Source organism: Capsella rubella, unplaced genomic scaffold (genome assembly GCF_000375325.1).
Source record: "Capsella rubella cultivar Monte Gargano unplaced genomic scaffold, Caprub1_0 scaffold_6, whole genome shotgun sequence".
NCBI lineage: Eukaryota > Viridiplantae > Streptophyta > Magnoliopsida > Brassicales > Brassicaceae > Capsella > Capsella rubella.
In genome coordinates this window covers 8,034,542-8,059,223 of record NW_006238918.1, presented here as the reverse complement: position 1 = coordinate 8,059,223, position 24,682 = coordinate 8,034,542, and the positions used below count along the sequence as shown (strand labels likewise).

Below are 24,682 nucleotides of genomic sequence, written 5' to 3'. Positions count from 1 at the left end.
AATGCAAAAAGAATAATATATGTGTTCATATATCTCACTACTTTTAATTGTATCCATCGATATTAACTTTATAATCAACTTATTCTTTTAGGAATTTTTCTTCTAATATTCTGTTTGCTAGAGTTAACTCTAATAGTCTTGATTGCTATTCCCATCTCAACCAGCATATGTTAAAGTAAAAAATACGTTAACGTAAACCATCACGTTTTTATTGAATAGGCTATTTAATTATTATTATGGGGAAATTTCAAAAATACCCCTTTTCCAATATCACTTTTTAAAAATACCCTTATTCCTATATTTATCAAAAAGCCACTATAAAATTTGAAATTTATCAAAAACATATGTGTAAACTTATATTTATAGACACAAATTATCTTTATATGTGTGTAAATTTTTATATATATTTTATAAATACCGTATTAATACATTTTAAAAATCATTTAAAAACCTTATAAAACTGTGTAAACCTTTTAAAAACCTTATAAAAACATTATAAATGCCGTTTAGGACCTTTTAAAACCTTATAAATATTTGGATTTAGTCTTCTAGTAGTAATGATGACCTCGATGTACCTTATTAAGCATATAAAAGTTTATAATTTTTCATATTTGAAAAGGGGTATTTTTGAAATTAGATAGAAAAGAGTGGTATTTTTAAAAATGGGTACACCAAAAGGGGTATTTCTCAAAAATTCTCTATTATTATAGATCAAATATATCAAAATAATTAGCTATTGGTTAGTCATCGGAATTTTGCTCCGACAAGTCCATGAATAGATCCAACAAGAGACAAGAGAGAGACGAGCAAGCAAACAAAGCTGAAAACTCTAAGTAGAAGCCATGGTCGCGTCCAACTTCGGATCTTCCTCTGCAATATACACATCTCCACAGGGAAATACACTGCCAAAGGCCAAAACCCAAGTGCACCCAACACTCCAAGTACTTCATTGAAGTATGGAAACACCATTGCTACTCCCGTTATGATAACCACATACATCGTTCTCAAACACATCCTCATTGGATTCACTCTCACCATTCCTCCTCGTAACATTGGCAGTTTGAAACCGTAGAATCTGGCGACGAACTTGTTTTGTGGGTATTTCTCTGTTAGCCATCTCTCCATAGCCGCAAATATTGGTTGACTGTAGACCTACAATGACATCCCATATGTTAAAATACAAAAATTGCATATATAATTAGCCAAAAAATAGTATTTCCTAAAATATTAAAATTGTGCATGTCAATAAAAGATGTGTTGGTTAGATGCATGGGACTAATAAGGGGATTGTTTGTACGATACCTGATATCCACCTACTAAATGAAGAACAATACAAGCGTTGGCGAAATCGACAAGCCAGAATGGCTCATAGAATCCGAAACCGGTCAAGAGATTTCCCGGGGTGGAATCTCCAAAGGCCGCGTAGCCAAAACATCCACAGCAAAGGTAGAAGAATGTTGTGATGATTACCCCGGCCAGAGAGGCTTTCTTCATCGTTTGCTTCTCCGCTGGTGGGGATCCCAATGTGTCCTGTTCTTAATTTTCATTCAGTCCACATGAAAAGGTTTCTTGATCAGCAGAGTATATATCAACTTCTTAGGCTCTTGTGATTTAATGTACAAATTTTTAGAATCTCTTGGAGTAGTTAATGTTTTTGTCTTACTTACTTAATTAGCATCATTATGTGTATGAACTTAAATTATTTACCTGAATCTCAAGAAGTATGGTTGAGAAAGGATATGAAAAGGCAATGTTCCCAAGAGCTTGGAACACTAACCATACTTTTGAACCAATGTTGTCTGCTGGACTTCCCTTTAAGCTTCCCTCAATTTGTCGTTTTTCTTAATTAGTTTCAGAAACAAAACAAAGATTTAAATCATTCAAATGATCTTCCATCTCAAAATAAATTGACGATATATAGTTACATAGACAATGTATAGTAACATATGAACACTTTAACGCTTAATAATTGGTTAGTGTCAGAAGCAAGAAAGCAAAAATTGATCCGTAAACGAGAGATGGTTATCTTTACCGATGATTTTGCCAAAGGCGAGGCCGAGGCCTATGGAAGAGTAAGCAAAAGACATAATCGCAGCGACAAGAGAGAGCCATAGCATGTTGTGGAAATTAGGTATTTGTGACATAAAGATCTGAAGCAAACCAAACAAAAGCATGAAGTAGTTGTTTTTGTCTCCAAATGAACATGTTGCAGTGTGTCCTTCTCTATGATAACAATTCGATCTCATGATTGCTCTGTAATGAAATGGAAGAACCTCAAAATTAATTTCACCCAAAAGAAAGAAAAAAATATCAATATTGAAAATCACAACATGTCTAAGAGAGAAAAACTGTGTATATATAGTAGGCTTAACATAACTATTACCTAAGGCAAGTAGCTGTCACAATGGTATAAGCAACGCCACAACCAACAAGGGTAATGTATACAAAGACCCCGCATACGATCTGATTCTTCTTCCCTGCAAATTGAAATCACAAACTGAATACTTACCAATTATGTATATATTTCTGGTAACTAAAAATATAAGCTCATTCTAGAAAGGTATCCTCTACGGCTGTACAACTCGACCAACACCATCAGACCAATTAAACTAGTTTACTATGTTTGGTCGGAATATGAGATTTGAAGCGAACCTAAATACAATTTAACGGCTTGAGAGTAAGAGTTAAGTCGGATGGGACCGTTTTCAGAATCAGGGTAACGGTAGCAATCGGAAAGAAGAAAAGCAGAGAGAAGTGTGACTCCGGCGAAGGCTATCATGGCGGCTGGACCAGCAATCCAACCAAGCTCGGCCATGGCCCAAGCCAAAGATAACACTCCTGCTCCTATCACTCCTGTTATTATATGTGCCACCGCCGTCCACAACGTTCCTTCATATTATAATCAAGAAAACACTATTAGCAACTAAAAATATACATTGAATTACAAACTAAATGATAAACTTTACGGATATAATTACCAGTTCTTACAGAAACTGAATCATGAAGTTGAAGTTCGGTCGGACTCATAACACGAGACTCTTCATCTTCTTTAGTGTCCATGTTTTTATCCCACGATTTTTGTTTGTTAACGAAGACGAAGACGAAGATGTATAGTTTTTATGTTACGTGTATACTTATGCGGGGAAGACGACATGAAAATGCTTTATCTTCTCGAGAAGAGAATTATTGTGTGAACGGTGGTAAGAAAACATTAGAGAAAATTTGTCATTTACCATTCTATTATTGGTTTATATAATGGATGGTCACATCACATCTACCAATTTAGTCATTTGATTGGAATGGTTTAACAAATCTTTATTTTGTTTAGTATACAAAAAGCCATAAAGAACAACAATGAGCTTAGCCTAACATGATTCGGTATCTAAAATAAATGAAAACATTATTTTGATTATTTATCGAAAGAAAAAAATATAAAACGTGTGAATATGTTTAATGATGAGCTCTTGATTTTGTTAAGAAGGGCTCTAAAGCTTTTATTAACAAAATTTTAGGTTAAGAACCCACCATTATTCATGTTCTAAGACCATGTCGGTGGTAGAATGGTAGACGAATTTGTAAGTACTGTTTTTTTCATGAAAGATGATTGTCGATTGGAATTGTCTGCCGTATAAACAGTAGAATATTTACACCATCTCATTGGTTATACCATAAATATCTTAAGTTATAGTTTAAATATAATTTTAAAACCCTTTTGAAGAGAGAAGACAAAAGTGTTTTAAAGAAGACACTTTGTATTCTAGATGTCATTTTCTTATTGGTTTAATTTCTAATATTATTTATTTTTTTAATATAATTTAAGACAAACCATCTATATTACTAGCTGATGGAGATGCTATTTAGTTGCAAAATATTGTCTCAAAAGATTATATAATATTGAAAAAATGTCATTAAAATTTCATAAACATTGTGGTATGTCATATAATATGCTAAGTTCTGTTAACTAACCATTTTACACATCAAATATTGTTGACAAAACTAAAAACGATATTCTATTAAACTACAACATTAATTGTTTAATTATTACTCCCTCCGTTTCATAATATAAACTGTTTAAGGAATTTTGTTTTGTATCAATATATAAGATGTTTTACAAATTTTTTGATAGATTTTAATGTTGTTTTGATGTTTTGACTCTTTAAATTCTGCGGGCTTTTGTATGATTGGTTAAATTTTATTTTTAGTTAATTATTAAATAATATTTATTTATTTTAAACAATTTTATTAATTTTTGTGCTTTTAGCTAAAAAAATTATATTACGGAACAGACGGTGTATTTTGTTTTAGAAATTGTTCAATTATCCTTTTTAACTGCACATATATTTCGGTTTGATCAACAATATTTAATATATTAAACGAGTAGTCAACCGGTGTATTTAAATAAACTCCCACAAAATTTATTGATTTTTTAAAATTTGTGTACTAGACATTTTTCCCTTTTTCGAAATAACTCAAAACTTTAGTTTACCCTCACAGTTACTTTGCCGTCTTCTTCAGTTTTAAGGGTTTCTACAACAAAAAAGAAGTTTCGATTTTTTCTTCTTTACTGTGAGTAAAATCAAGCATGGGGAGACTGTTCTCAAGTGAAAAGCTATCCCTGCGAGAAGGCTGTGAAGTCGAAGTCTCTTACAATAACAATGTCATTGAAGGCGTTTGGTTCAAAGCCATTATCGAGGCAAAACCGCCAACGAATCCCAGTTCTGTATCCAAGGAACTCTTTGTTCGGTTGCTTAAGGATGACTCTTCCACTCCTCTTTGCGAAATCATACACAAAGCCTCGATTCGACCCATTCCCCCAAAAAGTGTGCAAGCTCTCATCGATATCGAGATAGGCACCATCGTCGACGCTGATTATAAACAAGCGTGGTGGACTGGTTTTGTGGTCAAAGAGATTAGTGATGGCAAGTGTTTTGTGTTCTTTGATTCACTCTCTGATATCATTCTGTTTGATAGAAAGCATTTGAGGCCTCATCTTGAGTGGGTCGATAAGCAGATATCCTCATGGTGGTTCACTGAATCAACACGAAATTCAGAGGTAATGGAGTTTTTGAGGTGAAGATTTGCTTCTCAATTTTTTTTTTGTCTTTAATGCTATTATGATCGAAAGTTTTGTTTTTTTCTAATGTATGGATACTCTGGTTGTTGAAGCTTATTGAAAGACTTTAACTTTACTGTTAGTTCTTGAAGCGGTTGGCTGAGGAGCCTATGTTTAGTCCTGGAACAATGGTGGAATTGAGCTCTAAGAGAAATGGAGATGAGGTGGTTTGGGTTCCTGCTATGGTTATTAAAGAGTTTAAAGAGGATGATGGTGATGACTATAAATATATTGTCAAGGATATGCCTTTGATCGGCAAGAGTTATGAGTCAAGACCCACCAAAACTGTCGATTTGCGTAGTCTTAGGCCTATACCGCCTTCCATTCGGGTTGAAGAGTATCAGTTGGAGGAATTCATAGAGGTGTATAATGATGGTATTGGTTGGCGTCAAGGACGATTTATGGAAAATCAAGTACTAGTGATGGGAAGTCTCTCTCAGAAATGGTGTGTATTGCTTATGGAGGCTACAAAGAAGAAAATGATGTTCAAAAAATCGGATCTTAGGCCTTTGAAGGTGTGGGAAGATGGCGTTTGGAAGGTATTTTATATTCACTGGATTCAGTCAACACTAGATTATTGTTAAAATTGACTAATCTGTGAACTGTTTGCAAGAATGGGAAGATGAAAACTGCCATTTCAGTTTTAGAACTTCAGCAAAAAACTTGCTCCTTTGACTGCCGTTCTTAGATGTGTATTGATGGTTTGCATTGAAAGTCTTTGTGTTATTATTATCATCCTATTGTGGCTTCTGATCTGTGTAAGATGTTGCAGAAAAGGGAATTGTCTTCAACTCAGGGACCAGGAGATGAGATGGGTGAGTCTGTGATGAATGGTAAGTTGGTAACACTAACCAACGTATTATACCCATATTCAATTTCCGTATCATGAAAAAATTGACCTTATAACTACAGGAAATGAATTCGATCCACCTGTAACTCCACCTCCGGGGATAACTACAACACCGTTGAAACAGATAGAGGCTGAAACTCAAAGAAAGATATTCTCCAAGAAGCCACTTCCAAGGATCCAGAGGGGTTCGGGAAACGACTCAACACGAGAGAATGTAAAGCTAATTCTTCACTTTTATAATTCTCACTTTCTCTGTAGTTTGTTAGCTGGTGGCTTATCATCTTATCCTCTTGACTGTTATTTATCTATTGGTTGATATTTGACAACTTCCATGCAGGAAAATAGCAAAGATATTAATCGAAAGAGGAAAAGAGAAGATAACATTTGCTCTGTTGCTCGTGTTGAGGAAGACAAAGCAAAGGATACAACAATGGTTTTGCCCTTTGAGAAGAAGTTACCAATTTGGAAGACACTTGAATCAATGGAGGTATTTAAAACAGTCCCACAAAGTCCTCATTTCAGCTTATTGGCAGAGACTAGAGAAGAATCCCGTGAAATGTTAGCGGTTGGTATGATGCTTACCTTTTCTGGTTTACTTGAGGAAGTTAAACTTCTGCCACTCAGCGAGACCATAAGCTCATTTATAAGCGTCAGTAAGTCCTTGGCTGAGTTAGAGAAACACGGGTTCAATGTAAAAGCAGCTCAGCTGCGGATCTATAAGCTGTTGACAATTAAAAGTATGCAATCAAAGAAAAAGGAGGAACTCAAAGGCGCCAAGAAAGCGACCGCAGAGAAAGAGAGTGCAAAGGTTGAGAACGAGCGTAAGATTCTCGAGCTGCAAAGGTTGAATGAGGAGATGGAGAAAGAGATAGCTCAGAGTAAGTCATGTGAAGCAAAGATTGTCCAACAGCTTGATGTTGTGAAGCTTGAGTTCCAGGCAACTACATCGGCTCCGTGGTAGAAAAAGCATTATATGATCATCTCTCTATAATGCAATTAGATTATATGCAGACAAAAAACACTTCGTTGGCCCTTTTGGATGATGAATGGATGTTTAGTCTCAACTTTTTGTGTTGTTCAGTGACACAAATGGAATGATTATGCTTATTAGGGGTTTATGTATCTCTGTGAGTGGATGAAATTTTTATTTTTTTTCTTCTTTATTCATCTCAATTCTTAAAGAGTTATCTAATTTGTTTATTCTTCTAAATAAACCCCCAAAACTAAAATAAAAAAATAAAAAAAAGGGCTACCGTACATTTTTTTTGTTTTGCCACTGTTAAAAAACGCTGTCTTCTCCCATCGGTAGTGATTCCCACATTAAAGAGAAGCTGCTTCAGTGGCTTTATCTATTGGGGTTTTCGGGTTCAGTTTTAGGGTTTTTTCTACCAAAAAAAAAAAAACAAGAAAAGTTCCAAATAATTTTCTATAAAGAAGTTAGGTTTTTTTCTTTTGTTCCTTCTCTTTTTAACTGAGAGTAAGTAATCAAGCAATGAGGTACGCTCGGGGTGACAGTCCTTCTATGGTGGAAAATTGTAAATTCGAAATTTGTTATCCCAAAACCAAATGTCTTCATGGAAGTCGAAATATCTTACAACAAGTTTGGTATAAAGCCGCTGTCGTGAAAGAAGCGCCAAAGAATTCCAAATCTAGAGGCCGTGTACTCTGCGTTCGGTTGCTCAAGGATGATTTTTCTACTCCTCTTTCGCAATTTCGGACAATATCTTCAGTGATTCAACCGGTTCCTCCCAGAAGCTGCCGAGATGATTTTGGTATAGGCTTCATCGTCCAGGCTGATTACAAAAATGCGTGGGTGACTGGTTTTGTAGTCAAGAAGATTGATGTCGACAACTATTTGGTGTGTTTTGTTTCACCGCCTGATGTCATTCAGTTTGATAGAAAGCATTTGAGGCTTCATCTTGATTGGCTCGATCAGAGGAGAGACAAATGTTGGCTCATACAACCAAAACTTAATAATGAGGTAAAAATTCGATTTTTTTGTCTGAAATTTCTTCTCAATTTTGTTGCTTTCCTTTGCCTATGTTATCGGTTTTATTTTTGTTTCTAATGTTTTTGTATGTTTTGGTTGTGTGAATAACTCAACTTTACTGTCAGTTCTTGAGGCGGTTAGCTAAGCAGCCTATGTTTAGTCCTGGAACAATGGTGGAAGTGAGCTCTAAGATTAATGAAACTGAAGTCGTCTGGCTTCCTGCAATGGTTATTAAAGAGTTTAAGGGTGATGACGGTGATGCTGATGCCAATGATAATAACGATGATGATAATGATGATGATGACGATGATGATGCTGATGATGATGAAAATCATGACGCTGAAAATGATGATGATGAGTATAAGTATATTGTCAATATCAGGGTCTGTGATAAGTCCTTGAGTAATAAGGCAAGACCCAACAAAATCGTTGATTTCCGTAATCTTAGGCCTACTCCGCCTTCTATTTCGGTTGATGAGTATCAATCTGAGGAGCACGTAGAGGTGTTTCATTGTGATATGGGATGGCGTCAAGGACGAGTGATGCGAACTCTCCCTCAGAAACGGTATACAGTGCTTTTAGAGGCTACCAAAATGGAATTGGCATTCAATCACTGGGATCTTAGACCTTTAAAGGTGTGGGAAGATGGTGTTTGGAAGGTATTTTTAACGTTTTCTTTTTAGTCAAGACAAATATATTATTGTCAATAATGACTAATCAGTGTGGATTGTCTGCAAAGAATCTTGAAAATATGAAATCTGCCATTTCAGCTTTTAAACTTCAGTAAGAAAACTTGCTCTTTTGACTGCATTTCTTAGATGTATAATGATAGGCTGCATTGGAAGTCTTTGTATTACTATTTTCCTGTTGTGGTTTTTGATCTGTTTTAGATGTTGCAGACAAGGGAATCGTCGTTAACACAGGGATCAGGAGATGATACGGGTGATTCTGTGATGAATGGTAAGTTGGTAACACTCTCTGAAATCTAACGGATTTTTCAAACCCAATTTCAATTTCTGTATGTGATGTCACTGTTTTCCAAATTCCAGCAAATGAATCTGATCCACCTTTAACTCCACCTCCGGGCATCACTACACCACAGTTGACACAAGTAGAGGCTGAAACTCAAAGAAAGGCACTCCCCAAGAAGACACTTCCAAGGAATCAGAATGGCTCGGCAGACGAGTCAATACAAGAAAATGTAAAGTTAATTCTTCACTTTAACATTATAATTCCCATTTTTCTATGTAGTTTGTTAGCTGGTGGCACTGCACTTATTATCTTAATCCTCTTTACTGTTATGTATCTATTGAATGATATTTCACATTTGGGATTATCAACTTCCATGCAGGGAAGTAGCGAAGATATTAATCGAAAGAGGAAAAGAGAAGAGGAGCTTTGTTCTGTTGCTTGTGCTGAGGAAGACAAAGCGAAGGATACAACAATGGTTTTGCCTTTTGAGAAGAAGTTACCAATTTGGAAGACACTAGAGTCGATGGAGGTTTTTAAAACTGTCCCACAAAGTCCTCATTTCAGCCCATTGGCAGAGTCTAGAGAAGATTACCGTGAAATGTCTGCAGTTGGTATGATGCTTACCTTTTCTGGTTTACTTGATGAAGTCAAAGCTCTGCAACAAGAAGATCCCATAAGCTCACTATTAAGCCTCAGTGATTCCTTCTCCAAGTTAGAGAAACACGGGTTCAATGTAAAAGCACCTCAGTTACGGATCAGTAAGCTGCTGTCTCTCAGAGATAGGCAGTCAAAGAAAACGGATGAACTCAAAAGTGCCGAGAAAGCAGCTGTAGAGAAAGAGAGGGTACTGGTTGAGAATGAGCGCAAGATTCGCGAGCTGCAGAGGCTGAATGAAAACACGGAGAAAGAGATAGCTGAGAGTAAATCATGTGCAGCAAAGATTGTCCAACAGCTTGATGATGTGAAGCTTGACATTCAGACAACTGCATCAGCTCCATGGTAGATAGTTAATATGACCTCTAATCTAAGCTAATCTCTAGTATGTATATGAAAACTTTAGATTATATGTAATTGGAAAAGACTTCGTTGGCCCTTTTGATGATGAATGATGATGTTTAGTGTTAACTAGTTTAATTAATTTGTGTCTGTGTACTTAAATATACTAAGAGAGATTACGTCTGAATCGGTTAAGACTCTGTTAGTGACACTAATGGAATGATTACGAGAAAAGACAAAACAACTTTAAGAGAAAGTAGGCAAAGTAATAAGAAGAATATTGCAGAGCTGTCCATTAACATTGAGACTTCTACATACGTCACATACTCAATCCTTTTACCAAAAGCCACCACAAACTTTTGTCAATTTCTCTCAATCAAAATACCCCATTTCTCTCTCTCTCTCTTTTATTTTAAAGAAGAACAAAACAAAAAAACATAGAAACTCTTTCCTTTCTCGATCTCTTCTCTTCTTGAACTTCTTCCAAGATCCCCAGACCAAATGGCTCAGGTTTGGTTTCTCATATCAGTCTTTAGAAAAATTGATTCATAGCTCTTTCTCCTAAATTGTAAATCTTTTTTTACTTTTGGTTTGATAGAAAGTGGTGTTGAAGGTTTTAACCATGACTGATGATAAGACCAAACAGAAAGCCATAGAAGCTGCAGCTGATATCTTTGGTGATTCTCCTTACTAATTCTTCTTTTATTACTTTTCGATTGAAAACATTCAATTCTTGTTTCTGGGTATCATTGCCTTAGTAGTTCTAAACTATTATAGATTCTTAGGATTTCTCAAAAGTTACAAGAAAGATTAAACAGCTTTGTTGCTGCTAGCTAAAACGATACGAAACAATCGTGTTACTGAATCTGGCTCGATTGTATATAATTGCGTCAATTTTGGGGAGCTTGGGTTATTTGACCTTTTGTGACACATTTTGTCAACGAGATGCTTTTAGGCTTTTAGCAGTGAAGAACAAATAGTGTGAGTGAGTGTAATGGGTGCACTTATTTGGAGGCCCATATTTTGATAGGCTAGTGATTGAAGGCCTTCTTCACTAGTAATGGATGTGGGCATGTGTGATTGTGGTCGGCCTTATTGGTAAACTATAGACGAGTGTAAATGATCAAAGATGATACAAGTTTGTAGTATATGCTAAAGAGGAATGTGTTTAAGCAGGAGTTGATTCGATAGCAGCGGATATGAAGGAGCAAAAACTGACGGTGATCGGTCTGATGGATGCGGTTGCGGTGGTGAAGAAGTTGAAGAAGGTAGGTAAAGTCGATTTGATATCGGTTGGACCGGCCAAAGAGGAGAAGAAAGAAGAGAAGAAGGAAGAGAAGAAAGAGGAAAAGAAAGAGGAGAAGAAGGAAGAGAAGAAGGCTGAAGAACCTAAGAAATAAAATGAGTAATTGTTCCATATATTGAAAACCCCTAAATTTTTTTGTCATCTTGAATAATCTTATGGTGTAAAAGTAATTGTTCAATACTTTGTAATAAAATTAAAGTACATTGGACATTTTATTTTTATTTTTTTATAAGGGAACAACCAAACTAACGAGTACAACAAGTTTACTATTTTTACAAGTGTACTACAATTGTGATAATCAAAATACTCAAAGCTATCAGAATCTTAATTACTCATGGAATTAAATATCAACTATTATTAATTAGTAAATCGTATAAACAATTATTAACATCAAATGACTCTTAAACCAATATTAACGATAATGGCGATTTACTTGTGATTTACCTTTTGTTTACTGCACCTTTCTTTTACTATAAATAGCAAGTATTAGCTACCTTTCTGTTATAAAAATTGTGAATACTAATTATTCTTGATTTAGCATATTCTATAATATATATAATGATTAATTGGATTCATTCACTTAATTAACTTTTACCAAATTTACATCCAACGATATAAAACTTTACGGTTTCGATAAGAAAACAAGAATCGCGCAAAGAAAGAAATGTTACAAGTTTATAAAGAGTTTCTTTTAGGTTAGGGCTATCTATATAAATTAAAGTAGCGTAACGTAAAGTATCCTATCTTTTATTTTTCTCAGTTGTATTTCTCTTAACTTATTTTTTATTAACCTTATATGACGTCATGGGGAGGGGGAGTTGGTGAAACAATCAAAAAGAAGTTAAAAACGGTTTAAGATAATTCCCATATTTATCCGGTTTATTAGATGATAATTTTGAAATTTCTATAATACAACCCGGTTTGATAACATTTTGAGCTGAGTAGCGAACCGGTTCCGTCTTACTGATGTCCACTTTTAAACAACAAAATTCGAAAAAGGTCACACTCCTATATGATTTCTGAGACTTGTGAATTTGCCGTTGAATCCTTATACTTCGAAAACATTTCAATCTGAGTACCAAAACTTATTAGCATATATGAAATGAACCCCATATAGTAACGTCATTGAAGTAATTCAAAAGAAAATAGGGGTGGAAATTGAAAATATAAATAACATATTGGATGGATTTTATAAAATGATTAATGATCGTGCATCAATGATCCTAATTAAAGGAAGAAAACTAAAATATATAAATAGGGGAAGAAGGAGGCGAGTCATTTTATGACAACGAGGAACAGAACATATATATCATTTTACTTACCAAACATTTCTTTCCCCAGCTCAGTTTCTTGAAAATACGACAATTCATTTTTCTAAATATATATATATATATATATATATTTTTTTCTATCTCTCTCTCTTATATAACCAAAAAAAAGAGTTGTGAATCATTCTGATTCTCTTGTAAATATTTAGTTGTTGAAACTTAAAACGTCGTCATGGCTGAAGAGGAATCGAAGAAGGTGACAGAGACCGTTACGGAACCAGCTCCATCACCCCAAGCTCCGGTGGAGAAGAAACCTGCAGTTGCTGCCACGGATGTCTCTGATCCTCAGGAGAAACCTGTTGTTGTTGCTCCACAGGAGAAGCCTGTTGTTGCGGCCGAGGATGTTGTTGTTCCACAGCCACAAGAGAAGCCTGTGGCTCCACCACCGGTTCTTCCATCTCCTGCGCCCGTGGAGGAGAAGCTAGAGGACTCCAAGGCTCTTGTTCCCGTCGTCGCTAGTAATTTACTCATATCTTTTTTCATAATATATATAGAAAGATTATAAGTCAAGTTTGCTGAACGATCATGAAAATCTTAGGCAAATATTTTTTCTTTGTTTTTTTCTATAAATTAACTGATAAGAGTCAAAATTACCTGATTTTCTTAAAGTTTTTTTTTTTTTACTGATAACGTTTAAATATATTTTTTCTTTATTTCAAGATTAAGAACATAATTTTTCCTTTAATAATATTTAAAGTGAAAGTTCTGTATTAATATCAATTTTAAGGTTCTTTTTTTAGGAGTAGTACTTATATTTTTTTGTTCGTGTGTGGCAGAGGAAGTAGAGGAAGAAAAGAAAGAAGGATCAGTTAATCGAGGTAATTAACGAGCTAAATACATGGTTAATTAAATAATTAGTTGTCAAATTCAGAAGTAAATAATTAGGTCGTTTCGTTTGGGTTCTGTTTGTGTTTATCAATGTCTTTAATTATTTCCGTACATACAATATATAAACTCTGATTAGTAGTGATTGTAATTTGCTCAAAAATAATATTGGGAGTGAAGATGCTGTTCTGGCTAGAGTTGAGACAGAGAAGAGGATGTCACTTATCAAAGCTTGGGAAGAGGCTGAGAAATGCAAAGTGGAGAACAAGTAACGTTTTTCATCCTAATCACTTAATCCATGATAAATATTATGGTTAAGGTTTTGAAGCAAATGTTTGAAACAGAGCTGAGAAGAAGCTTTCTTCAATTGGGTCATGGGAGAACAACAAGAAAGCAGCTGTGGAAGCTGAACTCAAGAAAATGGAGGTTTACACTCTGGATTCTTATTTGTGTTTAAAAATTAGGCTTAAAATATTTTGCATACTCTGTCCAAGATTTTGACACATCTTTGATATTAGCCCTGACTTTTATTTAATTGCGAAATTGGAATTTGGAAAACAGGAGCAATTAGAGAAAAAGAAGGCAGAGTATGTGGAGGTTATGAAGAACAAAATAGCTCAAATTCACAAAGAGGCAGAAGAGAAAAGAGCGATGATCGAAGCTAAGCGTGGAGAAGAGATCCTCAAAGCCGAGGAATTAGCGGCCAAGTACCGCGCCACCGGAACCGCTCCCAAAAAGCTTTTTGGGTGCATATGATCTCTAAATCATATCCATAGCAAAACTTGTTGGGATTAATATGGCAACATAGAAAGTTATAAGGTCAAAAATGAAAACAACTTATATTGATTGGGGTGCGTTTGTTAATTTAATTTGTATTTGTTTGTTCAGCTTTTTTCATTTGAAACTTGAAAGGCTTATTCCTAGCTTTATGAATTGGTACGTGAAATGATATAATTTTCTTTCTTTATTGCGTAACCTTTGATCTCCTTCCCCGGCCCCTATTCTAAATGCGGTAATAAGTGGTACGATATGTAAAACAAAGAACAAGGTCCCATAGCTTCATATGTGTTGCAGCAAAAACAGATAAGACTCAAATCATATTAATGTAAACATAAGATAATACCAAACATCACAACAAACAAAATAAAATATTTAAGCCACGAATCGAGCGGTTTATGACAACATATTTAACAATGTCACTGGTTCGTGTAAGTGTAAAAAACCAATATTGGAGCCCTAAACAATATCAATAAATGTAAATCACGGCCCATAAGAAATACTAAGGCCCAAACCCAACTAAAGAGAGAGAACTCGGAAACTAGGGTTTCATCCGGAGGAGCTTCATTACTTGAGATTTCAGTCTTTCTTCCTTTTGCCTCTCTCGCATTTTCTACAGCCTTTTGCCCCTCTCAGAGCTCCGCGGAGAGCAGCTATCAGTAGCCATGGCTGAGCAAGTTCGTTTTTTATCCGTCTCTTTATATTCATTTCAACACTCTCTTACTCTATTACGATTCTAATCTTCTTCTTATTTCTTCACTTGCAGACTGAGAAAGCTTTTCTTAAGCAACCCAAGGTTTTCCTAAGGTATAATTCTTGACAACCAATAAAAATCTCATCTTTTTACTTATTATGTATCCATTTGATTCTGAATTGGTGGTTCATATGATTGAGAGGTTTTAATGGTGTTTTTGTGTTTCAGCTCGAAGAAATCTGGGAAAGGAAAGAGACCTGGAAAGGGTGGAAACCGATTCTGGAAGAACATTGGTTTGGGCTTCAAGACTCCTCGTGAAGCCATTGAAGGTTTGTCCTTTTTTCTTTCTTTGTTCTGTTTCTTCTGATTGATCTGAAATGGATGGTTTAGTGTAACTATTAAGTAATTAGGTGACTAACAGTGTGTAATCTAAGGTTTCCTATCTAGAAATCTGCATTTTTCACTTCACTATTAAACTGTGATAATCATATATCTAGCTTAGGCATAGATTTTTTTGGTTGGTGGTGGAGTAGAGAATTGTGTCAGATTGCTTGCTGTTATGAGATTTGAAATGGTATACTGAAGTTTAAGATCGAAATATTAAGTCATGTTCTGTTTTTTTTTCTGTGGAATAGGAGCTTACATTGACCAGAAATGTCCATTCACTGGAACTGTTTCTATCAGAGGTCGTATCTTAGCTGGTACTTGCCACAGTGCCAAGATGCAGAGAACCATCATTGTTCGTAGGAATTATCTCCACTTTGTGAAGAAGTATCAGCGGTAAGTTTTGTTCATCTAAATCCACATTGTGATCTCTGTTCTCGGTATAGCATAAATGGTTTAAGGTTTTTAAGTTTAACTTACATTATTATCTTGTTTATTTTAATCAGATATGAGAAGAGACACTCCAATATCCCTGCCCATGTCTCACCGTGCTTCCGTGTCAAGGAAGGTGACCATGTCATCATTGGCCAATGCAGGTAGAAAATTTGGGTTGTCTCTGTTTATAGATGTAGGCAACGCTGGGAAAACAATATCTGATTGTTTGAGGTTTATTTTGCAGGCCGTTGTCTAAGACTGTTAGGTTCAATGTGCTGAAGGTGATCCCAGCTGGTGCATCCGCTTTTGGAAAGAAGGCATTCACTGGAGTCTAAGAGATTTCAAAGTCTGGAGATTTTGGTTTTGGGAATGTTTTAATGTTTTGTTTGATGATCCCTTTTTGTTTGGAGACTTTGATTATCATAGACGAAAATACAAAATCTACGCACTTTCGTTGACCAAAATCTACTAAATTTTGTTGGGCAAAAACTATTTCACCATATCGCAATCAAGGTCTGTAGAAAAGTGGAACTTCGGAAGTTTAGTCTTCATACTTAGGCAGGCAGGTGTTGTTATTTGAGAACAACAGCAAAATGGTGTTATTCGATACTGAGCAGGAATTTAGAGGATGACTAAGAAAGAAGACAGAGGTCTTTTGGTCCATTAAGAAAAGGGTTTTGAGCTATCAGTTTAACCAAGCCACCGAAATGGTGTATTTGAATATGGGTTAACTTTATTTTAAAGGAACCTAACGAGCCAGTGATAAAAGGATGAAGACATCAAGACATTGAAATTGGTGAATGCGATCTCCATGTACATAAGAACCCAGCATATACATACATATTTAAATGCTAATAATTATATTTCTGTTAGAATACCATTAACATTAACATTAAGAATTAGAAAATGTAATTAGTATGGTCTGTGTAGAATTACATTCACTGCCAATTCTAAGTTGTTTGTTCCGTTGTCACAATCGGAATCTGTAATATCGTTGTTTACTTTTCCTTGGCAAAGCTAATATTATTGTTGGTTTTGGTTTCTGCAGTTAAATACAAAATAGTGAACTTGTATATACAATGATACGTAGAAAGGCGTTACACGTTCGCATAACAATTAGCAAGTAGTTTTGTTGTTGTTGGTGTTGTGTTCCATAGTCCATAGATATTTTAGTTGATTGTGATTGCAACTGTAGATTACTATATTCTCTCGTGCTCTCAATTATGAATGTTGGAATCAACAAATGCATAAATTATATGTTCACATTTTGTGTTGTAAATAAGCTACTAGTAATTAAATGGCTTTAAGACGATTTTATTTTAGGATTAAACCACAGGAACATGGCCTTTCCCATCGACATCCGACTTTACAGCTTACCATATTGCTAGTTTTGATTAGGCTTTTCTCATTCCATCAGTCATAATTTCATTTTTTTTCTTTCTTTCTTTCTATTGTGAAGCTCCCAAAAAAGCAAAAATAACTAATCTCGTGATGCGATATAAAATTTATCATATGCCTGCCAACAAAACTAGTAGCTAGCTAATAATGAACATTATTATTTCTCAAAATATTGAATGAAAAATAAATCCTTTACAAGAAAAAAAAGAAAGGAACGATATATAAAATTCTCTCACAACTGATACAAAAATCAACCTCAGGTAGTAAATCAAATTTGAAGAAAAAAAAAAAGAAAGAAATCAAGAAGCATCAACATTATCATCATCATCATCATAATTCATAAAAACATATAGTAATGATAAAAATCAAGAAGAGGAATAATAATATTAAAAGAAGACTATGGCTTTGTTTTGCCCACGTAAACCTGTAGTACTCCATCAGATCCCCCAGCCACTAGGGTGCACTGGTCCACACCTGATTGCCTCCAACAGACGCTACTCACGAACCGCTTATCCGAACCCGAATTCATCCCTACCGGTTCGAACCCGTCTATCCATACCGGCTTCCCCCACCTCTTATCATACACGAACACCTTGTTGTTCTCCGATCCGCATCCGAACAGCGCGCCGTTTCTCCACACCGATAACCCCACGAAGTTTCTATTGTTCACGTGCCCTTCGTACGTGCGAATCACTCTCCCGTCCTCCACGCTCCACAGCTTCAGACACCCGTCCGTGCCTGCCGTCACCACCGTACCGCCGTCTAGGAACCTCACATACGACACCGTTTTCGTGTGTCCTTCCAAAGTCAACGCCGGGTCAACGAGTTTCCTCATATCGTAAACGTACCCTTTCCGATCAGCGCATCCCACGGCCACCGCCGGTCCGCCGGATGGATCGAACTCCACGCAACAAACGGCGCTCCGGCATATCCCCGCCGGTCGTACTACGCCGACAGATTCCTCCGGCGGACACCTCGGATCCCATACCTGCATAGTCCCGTCGTCTGATCCCGACGCGCCCACCACAGAACCGCCGCCGTTGCGAGTGTAATCCACGCTCCATACGCGGCGGCCTCCGTGCTCGTCCCTTTCGAAAACCGGCGTTCTCTTCTCGAGATCGTACTCGGTCACTACGCCGTCGTAATCTCCCGACCCGATGACACGACCGCCCGACCCGGGTCTCCACCGTAGACTACTGAGCTTCGCCGGCGTACAGATGTAATACTCGCAAGCTGTCGCTTGATCGACGAAAGAAACGCCTCCTCCTCCTCCAGAGACGGCGGCGCTGGTGCGTAAGAGAGAAGGGAGGCCGTAAAAACGAATCTTTCTAGAAATACCGGCGGTAGCGACGATGTTATCAGTGGGGTCGAACTCAATAGCACCGATAACGTCGGAGGCGGAGGAGGAAGAGGAAGAGACGACGGTGGAGAGAGAAAGATCCCATTCGTATCTAGCTTCTTCTTGTTCTTGTTCTTCTTCTTGTTCTTGATGCGGAGGATGAAGAGTGTTCATATGAAAACAGAGTAATCACTGTTCTTGTAAAGCTTCTTCTTTGGGATTCGGACCAATCGAGAACCAATCCCATTCAAAGAATTTTTTATTAATACATTTTTTATTATAAATATAGTTTCTAAAAAAGTATCACTATAAATAAATATGGTAAATAAAAATGGGTTTATTTACGAATCCACGTAATAATTTTATCCATTCGTATACAAAGGAGGACAGAGAAGGTCCCATATTAAATCCTATTTCAGGTAAGAAAATGTGAAGTGAGTCGTCGTGGCTACTTATATAGCCAAACATGGAAACTTGTATTTAATTCATGCATTCCATCTAGTAGGCGAAACGACGTTAATTTATAACGTTAATCCGAGTTAACATTTCGAGTTTTCGACTGAACCTATAAATGTGGAACTAATTAGTATTGATTGTTATGCTACATCATAAACTAAGATATATATAATATGTAGCGGTGATGATTGGTGAAGAAACTAAGATATTATTTATAGAGATTCTTACTGATGTTCGAGCTTTGATAATCTTATAAGTTGGTTCTACAATGGCGTTAGGTGTTGTATTGTTTGATGTAAATTTTCAATTTGGTTGTTGTTTGAAACTATATACAACTTTTGACGATGTGATTGATAAAGACGTTAGCATATTTTCCCCCCTAACCATTTAATGCATTTATACAATCTTCTCTAGCTATTTTACAGCATTTAATTATACACAAATTTGTTTTTGTCAAAATCAAGTTTTAAATTTAGAAGTAGACATATTCGCTTAAAACTTACATATCGTATACACGAATCATATAGCGATGAATTGTAAGCCAAAGAGAAAATGAAAAATGTAAGAGAATTTTGTGGACAGCAAAGTGAGGAGGAGTCATACGTGTGTTATGTTACCACCTTTGGTCATTGTCCTCTCTCTTTTTTCTTTTGTCTCTTCGTTACTTCTCAGCCTCACGTCTTTAAAACACACACACACTTGACTACTTGAGCTCTGGAATTGCAATTTTTGGACCCACGCTTCTTCGAGGAAATGGAATTGGATTCGATTTCTCTATTCCAATGCTATTTATTAATACTTCTCCAAAAAACGAGTAGCCACCTAAATTATTAATTCAGTACTCACCAACAAGTGGTCTTCTACACTCTTTTTGTTTACGTGGGTACATACAACTTTATACTTAATGAAATGAAATGTGATGAATGAAAACTTACAAATTCGCATTTCAATTTTATTTCGTTTTGTAGAAATTTTCCAAAAAAAAATCTACTGGGTTTTGTTTACACAGAATATTTTTTAATATTTGTTTTGTTAACTTCAGGTGAAGTTACTTTTTATTTAGTTGTTTACCAAATACAAAGATCTGTTTAAGGAAGAAACAAAACAGATCAGTTTTTTCTCGGAAAGTAAAATATGTTCGATTAGAGACTTTGACCGGAACAAACTAAATCGAACTCTCTAACCAGAATGGGACTGAAAAGAATTGGGGCTAGCACTTGACCCACGGCCAGTGCTGAGTTGAAGAGCCTCCAAAGCCTTTTGAATCTCCATGTTCATTGCACTGTCAACACTTCCCGAAGACAGTTTCTTGTGAGATTTCTGGAGATGCAGCTTCAGAGAACTGCTGCTTAGACCTGCGTTCTTACCACAAACTGGACACACTTTCATTGTCGGTTTCCTCTGTCTCCACTCCATCGACACTTTCCCGTGACATTTCTTGTCGAGGTTAAGTAAGATCCGGGCAAATCCGTCGTTCGGTTGAGCTCGTCTATGTACTTTTCTTAGTTTGCTCCATGCTTCTAAAAGTGTGAGGTTCCTGGTTGTTAATCCCACCAGCAAAACAAATGAGAAGAAGAATTGGAGAATTTTTTGTTGATTTTCATACTTTGAATCATGTTTCAACAAATTCTAATTGTCCCCAAAAACTTACTTTCGGAGCATTAGGTAAGCAAGCACTACGGTTGCACTTCTACTCCGACCTTCAAAGCAATGAACCAAAATTTTGCCACCTGTTTCCTCGCCATGGTTGATGAAATCGAGAGCTTCTTGAAAGATGCTCTCGATCTTTGCGTCTTCATCATCGGTTATCTGGTCAAAGGGAAGACACAAGAAGAGAACTCTCATCTTTATAGATGCATTTTTTATAAATTCATTTTAGCAATGCCTTGGTAACGAATCACATAATCAAGCGTCAGAGAAGAAAGGTTCACTTACTGAGAAATTTTTGTACTTAAACAGATCGGGGTATTGAGTATCCGATTGCCCGATTTCATTTGCGCACAAACATAGAATATGAGTTATACCTATATGCTGAAGAGTGTAAACTGACCGTGCAGCTAATCCTCCCCCGATAAAAAGATTACCTTGTATCATTGATGGTTTCTCTGTGTTAGCCGCTTTGCAAATCAATGATATCCTCTCAAGCATATGCTCAAGTCTAACCTGTTATAAATGAGAATGCAAACAAGAGAAACAAAGTTTAAGTTCGGTTGCCAAAAAACATATTCTAAAATGAAGATCACTTTCAGGAAAAAAGGAAATAACAAAATCCCATCATACCTTTAGCTCGTAAGCATCAGTGCAACTGTTATTATCACTGCCCTCAAAAAAACCAGTGTTGAAACCGTTCTCTTGGCAGAGTTTCAAAACTTCGTTCCGCAATGTTTCATTCCACTGGTCTAGTTCTTTATTAGACTCAGCATCAATCTGAACCACCACGAAAACTATCAGACTGAATGAAGAGAAATTTGCTAAGAATTTCCATCCAAGAAGACAAGCTCTTTTATATTTTAAAAACTGAACCAAATCTACTGATTTAAACATAGTAATCATAGCTCGAAGAGACTAACCTTTGCAAATTTATGAAAGTCGCGAAGCTTTGCTGCCAAACGCTGACTGCTAAGAGATTCTCCACCTTTATTGTATCTTCCATGCCAACTTTCTCGTGACTTAGGCGAACAAGCATCTTCTTTGTTTTCTGAAGTTGGTGTCCTAGGTACTGCTTTCTGCATATCTGCCTCACTGTGATCAATATCACTAGGCACCCGATCTTTAGAGGGAGATGGATAATGAGTCATCTCATGCCCATGAATTTGTGAAGGTGATTCAGGAACAGCATAATCCTCTCTGTCAAAATCTGCATACATTGTTTTGTCCATCATACTAAAGAATGCCCGAAGCAACACATCTAGTTTCTGATGAAGGGTAACAAGGAAGATGTGAAACTCTTGCAAATCCCTGACACCAGCAAGAAAACCATTTCGGAACTCACGTACAACTGGTGTTACTACTGATCGAACTTTAGATATTTCTTCACCAACTTCAGCCAGTGGATGTCCTAAATTTCCTTCTGTTATTTCATGTAACAAATTTGAAGAATATTGGCTACTATTGAGGAGTAGCTCAACTAATCTTGGATAAATTTCCTGGTCGCTTGCTCGTTTTCCAGCAGGAGGCCGTCGTGGAACACCCGAGTCTATGGCAACGAGGTGAAAATCAGCAGCTACTGATCTATCAGACATTGGACTCATTAAACCAGTGTCATATGATTTAGGTGATTCCGTTATATCAGAAAAATCAGACGACTGTGAGACTAACATTTGATCACTGATACTCAACCTTGATCTGCTATCTACGGATGAAGCTCTTCTTTCCCTTTGAATGGATCTGTAGTCCTTTGGATGGTACCGTTTGATGGCGGAATCAAAAGCTTCTTCAAATGAGCGTTCAAGATGTTTGGTGGAGGACACAATTCTATCTGTTAATAACAGATTTGCCGGGTTGCCACGCCACCTCAGCTGACGACAAGGTAATCTGTCTTCGTTCCTAATTACTAGATCTAAGACCAAAATTCTCCCTAGAGCGGCCGCAGCTCTCTCTGCTTTTTCTTCAGTTTCAAAACTACTCATGCTCTCCAGCATTGGACATCCATGAACATAACTGCCATAAAAAAAAATTGAGAATCTAGTGCTTAAAAGAGGGACTCTATACAAACATTGTAAATTTGAAAATGTGGAATAAGGTCAATGCCTAAATTATCCAATTAGGTAGGACTAGATTTTCACATTATCCTATTAGGTAAGACTAGATTTCTGTTCAATTATTTCTCTCATCTTTATTATCATTTAAGACAAGACTAGATTTCTGTTAAACTATTGTTATCAAATTATAGCCAATTAAATGATTCCACCTCATATTTTTTTTTTATAAATATAATGTTTTTGTCTAATGAACATACCAGCTTTAATTTTTCTGAAAAATCTAAAATTAGATGGTATATTCAAGCTTTTTTAAAATCACCGGACGTGGTCGGGGTAACTATCTCGTAAAAAACTAAAGCAAAGGAACAAGAAAACAGTCAATAGTATGTTTGATGGTCGAAGTCTAAAATGGAGAAACGATAAAAAGAATAAAGATGAATCTTGTGCGTTCACCTCATTAAGAGAAGACAACGGCTGAGCTCAAGGGCTTCCAGAAGTTCTGAACATGTCATTTCACCAACTTCATCTCCCTCCGAAGTTGCTTTGGCTTGTGCCTTTTCGGTTGCTTCTTTGATTAGTGTCCACTCAGGGTTACAGCTATGAATTACTCTAGCCTGTCTCATGATGATAGATCCACATTACGAAAAACGAAAAAGTAGTAAAGAAAACTTAAGGAAGTGAAAGGAGGGAACTAATGCTACAAATTTTGAAATACATAAAAGAAAAGAAGCACCTGGGGAATCTGCACCCCTAGCCACTTGGAAAACTCATAACCTAGACGTTCTGACTGCGTAGCCATCCTTGATGAAGCAAATTTTATAACGGCTGCTTCTTCCTTTCGAGAAGCATCTTCAGAGCTGGAACTATTGAACAGGGCAAAGAAAACAACTCCGCCAGAATTCACAGTAACCTGTGCATGAAACAAGAAAAGAAGCAACGCATACATAAGAAATTCATCTACATATATGATGCCAAAAGATCCTTGTATGATTCGGTTGATGGAAGTTTTTTCAGTTCAATCTACCAATCCAAGATAATAAGGAAATAATAATATACCTCAAGGGGTTTACTCTGGTCCTCTTCAGAATGATCAGTACTACTACTATGTTCAGTATGGTGAAGCGAAGACAACATGTTCCACGAAAAACAGCTCGAGTCGATATCCACAATAGAAGCTTTACCAAGCCTTTCCCATAAACTAATTTCTGAACTCTGCTTGCTTGGTGGACTTTTAGGATCAGCATTCCTCTCTCCTGCACTGGATAATTCGCCTATCAACTGTCAAATGCAAACAAACTTCTTCTCATGAAGACTAATGTCCTAATTTAGAAACCTTGTTCTTATACTCTAACGATCCCAAAAACAATAGCAAAGTTTAGTGTTAACCTAGTGACCATATCATCGATGCGGTGAAGGCGGTGAGGGAAGCCAGAGGATCCGTAAGTAGCACTTCGTTTACGAACTAAATCCAACCATTGTGTAAACCGATAAGCTGGACCAGATGCTATATCTCCCAACATGTACAAAACCTGATAAAAAAAATTCCAAAAGCTTCTTAATCATCTAACGAAGCTTTCTATAACCCTGAAAGGGTCTAAAACGAATCAAGGATCTTAGCAATTTACACGAGAAGTAACGGTGAGTGGAAGAGGAGACTCGTGCTCGTCGTGACCAAGGTAGAGATCTTTCTCTTCGTCTTTCTCCTGCGATATCACCATAATATCAGATCTCTCCGAAATCAGAGAGAAAACAAATTCAAAATCTGGGCTCTACGAAATCAGAGAAAAAAATGTGGGGATGACTAATGATAGATTATTAAATTTAGGGTGGAAAGAAAAAGAAAGGGTTACTTGAGAAAATGTATGATCTCGCTTCTTCTCAGCTTCCGCCATTGAAAAAGCTTCGTCTGACCAGTTTTGATTTTAATTTTAGAAATGTCTTTTTCTTCAAATGTCAGCTTTGTATAAGAGAAGAGGAAGTCGCAAGATATTAAATCTTCATATGGAAATTTAATTTTTTATCGTAAGCTTATTTCTCAAATTAATATGGAACCATAAATATCACAAAATGTTGTATTATCTATGAAGAGGAAGTCGCAATATATCTTAATTAATATTG

The 24,682-nt window shown here is 36.4% G+C and overlaps 8 protein-coding genes across 11 annotated transcripts; 5 read left to right on the top strand and 3 right to left on the bottom strand.

The window, feature by feature from the left end:
* Positions 1-718: 718 nt before the first annotated feature.
* Positions 719-3,179, bottom strand: LOC17884554 (probable amino acid permease 7). 2 transcript variants are annotated; one of them, XM_006286637.2, is made up of 7 exons: positions 2,979-3,176; positions 2,653-2,889; positions 2,384-2,477; positions 2,033-2,253; positions 1,708-1,841; positions 1,303-1,530; positions 719-1,152 (listed from the first exon to the last, which is right to left on the bottom strand). In XM_006286637.2, exons 1-7 carry the CDS (start codon positions 3,058-3,060, stop codon positions 745-747), a joined length of 1,404 nt encoding a protein of 467 aa, XP_006286699.1. In that variant the 5' UTR covers positions 3,061-3,176; the 3' UTR covers positions 719-744. The 2 variants fall into 2 exon arrangements, with proteins under 2 accessions (XP_006286699.1, XP_023636948.1); XM_023781180.1 differs by lacking the exon at positions 719-1,152 and having other exon boundaries at positions 1,394-1,535; positions 2,979-3,179.
* A 1,375-nt stretch (positions 3,180-4,554) lies between these two features.
* LOC17882321 (DUF724 domain-containing protein 10) lies at positions 4,555-7,113 on the top strand. The gene is made up of 5 exons (XM_006287285.2): positions 4,555-5,053; positions 5,197-5,652; positions 5,886-5,946; positions 6,026-6,177; positions 6,301-7,113. Exons 1-5 carry the CDS (start codon positions 4,583-4,585, stop codon positions 6,922-6,924), a joined length of 1,764 nt encoding a protein of 587 aa, XP_006287347.1. The 5' UTR covers positions 4,555-4,582; the 3' UTR covers positions 6,925-7,113.
* A 246-nt stretch (positions 7,114-7,359) lies between these two features.
* LOC17883250 (DUF724 domain-containing protein 8) lies at positions 7,360-10,063 on the top strand. The gene is made up of 5 exons (XM_006287221.2): positions 7,360-7,944; positions 8,079-8,612; positions 8,853-8,913; positions 9,003-9,154; positions 9,305-10,063. Exons 1-5 carry the CDS (start codon positions 7,456-7,458, stop codon positions 9,926-9,928), a joined length of 1,860 nt encoding a protein of 619 aa, XP_006287283.1. The 5' UTR covers positions 7,360-7,455; the 3' UTR covers positions 9,929-10,063.
* A 213-nt stretch (positions 10,064-10,276) lies between these two features.
* Positions 10,277-11,452, top strand: LOC111830095 (heavy metal-associated isoprenylated plant protein 39). The gene is made up of 3 exons (XM_023781198.1): positions 10,277-10,431; positions 10,520-10,598; positions 11,098-11,452. Exons 1-3 carry the CDS (start codon positions 10,423-10,425, stop codon positions 11,319-11,321), a joined length of 312 nt encoding a protein of 103 aa, XP_023636966.1. The 5' UTR covers positions 10,277-10,422; the 3' UTR covers positions 11,322-11,452.
* Positions 11,453-12,639: 1,187 nt separating this feature from the next.
* LOC17884327 (remorin) lies at positions 12,640-14,355 on the top strand. Its single transcript, XM_006288523.2, has 5 exons — positions 12,640-13,013; positions 13,332-13,373; positions 13,561-13,648; positions 13,725-13,806; positions 13,942-14,355. The coding sequence occupies exons 1-5, from the start codon at positions 12,728-12,730 to the stop codon at positions 14,134-14,136; spliced, it is 693 nt and encodes a 230-aa protein (XP_006288585.1). The 5' UTR covers positions 12,640-12,727; the 3' UTR covers positions 14,137-14,355.
* A 374-nt stretch (positions 14,356-14,729) lies between these two features.
* Positions 14,730-16,162, top strand: LOC17883894 (40S ribosomal protein S11-3). The gene is made up of 6 exons (XM_006288760.2): positions 14,730-14,834; positions 14,924-14,964; positions 15,080-15,180; positions 15,487-15,631; positions 15,742-15,831; positions 15,915-16,162. The coding sequence occupies exons 1-6, from the start codon at positions 14,823-14,825 to the stop codon at positions 16,003-16,005; spliced, it is 480 nt and encodes a 159-aa protein (XP_006288822.1). The 5' UTR covers positions 14,730-14,822; the 3' UTR covers positions 16,006-16,162.
* Positions 16,163-17,266: 1,104 nt separating this feature from the next.
* LOC17884263 (WD repeat-containing protein RUP2) lies at positions 17,267-18,681 on the bottom strand. The gene has a single exon (XM_006287904.2). The coding sequence runs from the start codon at positions 18,579-18,581 to the stop codon at positions 17,466-17,468; it is 1,116 nt and encodes a 371-aa protein (XP_006287966.1). The 5' UTR covers positions 18,582-18,681; the 3' UTR covers positions 17,267-17,465.
* A 1,219-nt stretch (positions 18,682-19,900) lies between these two features.
* Positions 19,901-24,591, bottom strand: LOC17881891 (dual specificity protein phosphatase PHS1). Of its 3 annotated transcripts, XM_006286951.2 has the most exons (11): positions 24,415-24,591; positions 24,190-24,267; positions 23,951-24,093; positions 23,621-23,822; positions 23,298-23,474; positions 23,018-23,178; positions 21,434-22,523; positions 21,144-21,290; positions 20,799-21,026; positions 20,515-20,672; positions 19,901-20,400 (listed from the first exon to the last, which is right to left on the bottom strand). In XM_006286951.2, exons 1-11 carry the CDS (start codon positions 24,454-24,456, stop codon positions 20,043-20,045), a joined length of 2,784 nt encoding a protein of 927 aa, XP_006287013.1. In that variant the 5' UTR covers positions 24,457-24,591; the 3' UTR covers positions 19,901-20,042. The 3 variants fall into 3 exon arrangements, with proteins under 3 accessions (XP_006287013.1, XP_023635817.1, XP_023635818.1); XM_023780049.1 differs by lacking the exons at positions 24,190-24,267; positions 24,415-24,591 and having other exon boundaries at positions 23,621-23,817; positions 23,951-24,058; XM_023780050.1 differs by lacking the exons at positions 24,190-24,267; positions 24,415-24,591 and having other exon boundaries at positions 23,621-23,842; positions 23,951-24,042.
* Positions 24,592-24,682: the final 91 nt, after the last annotated feature.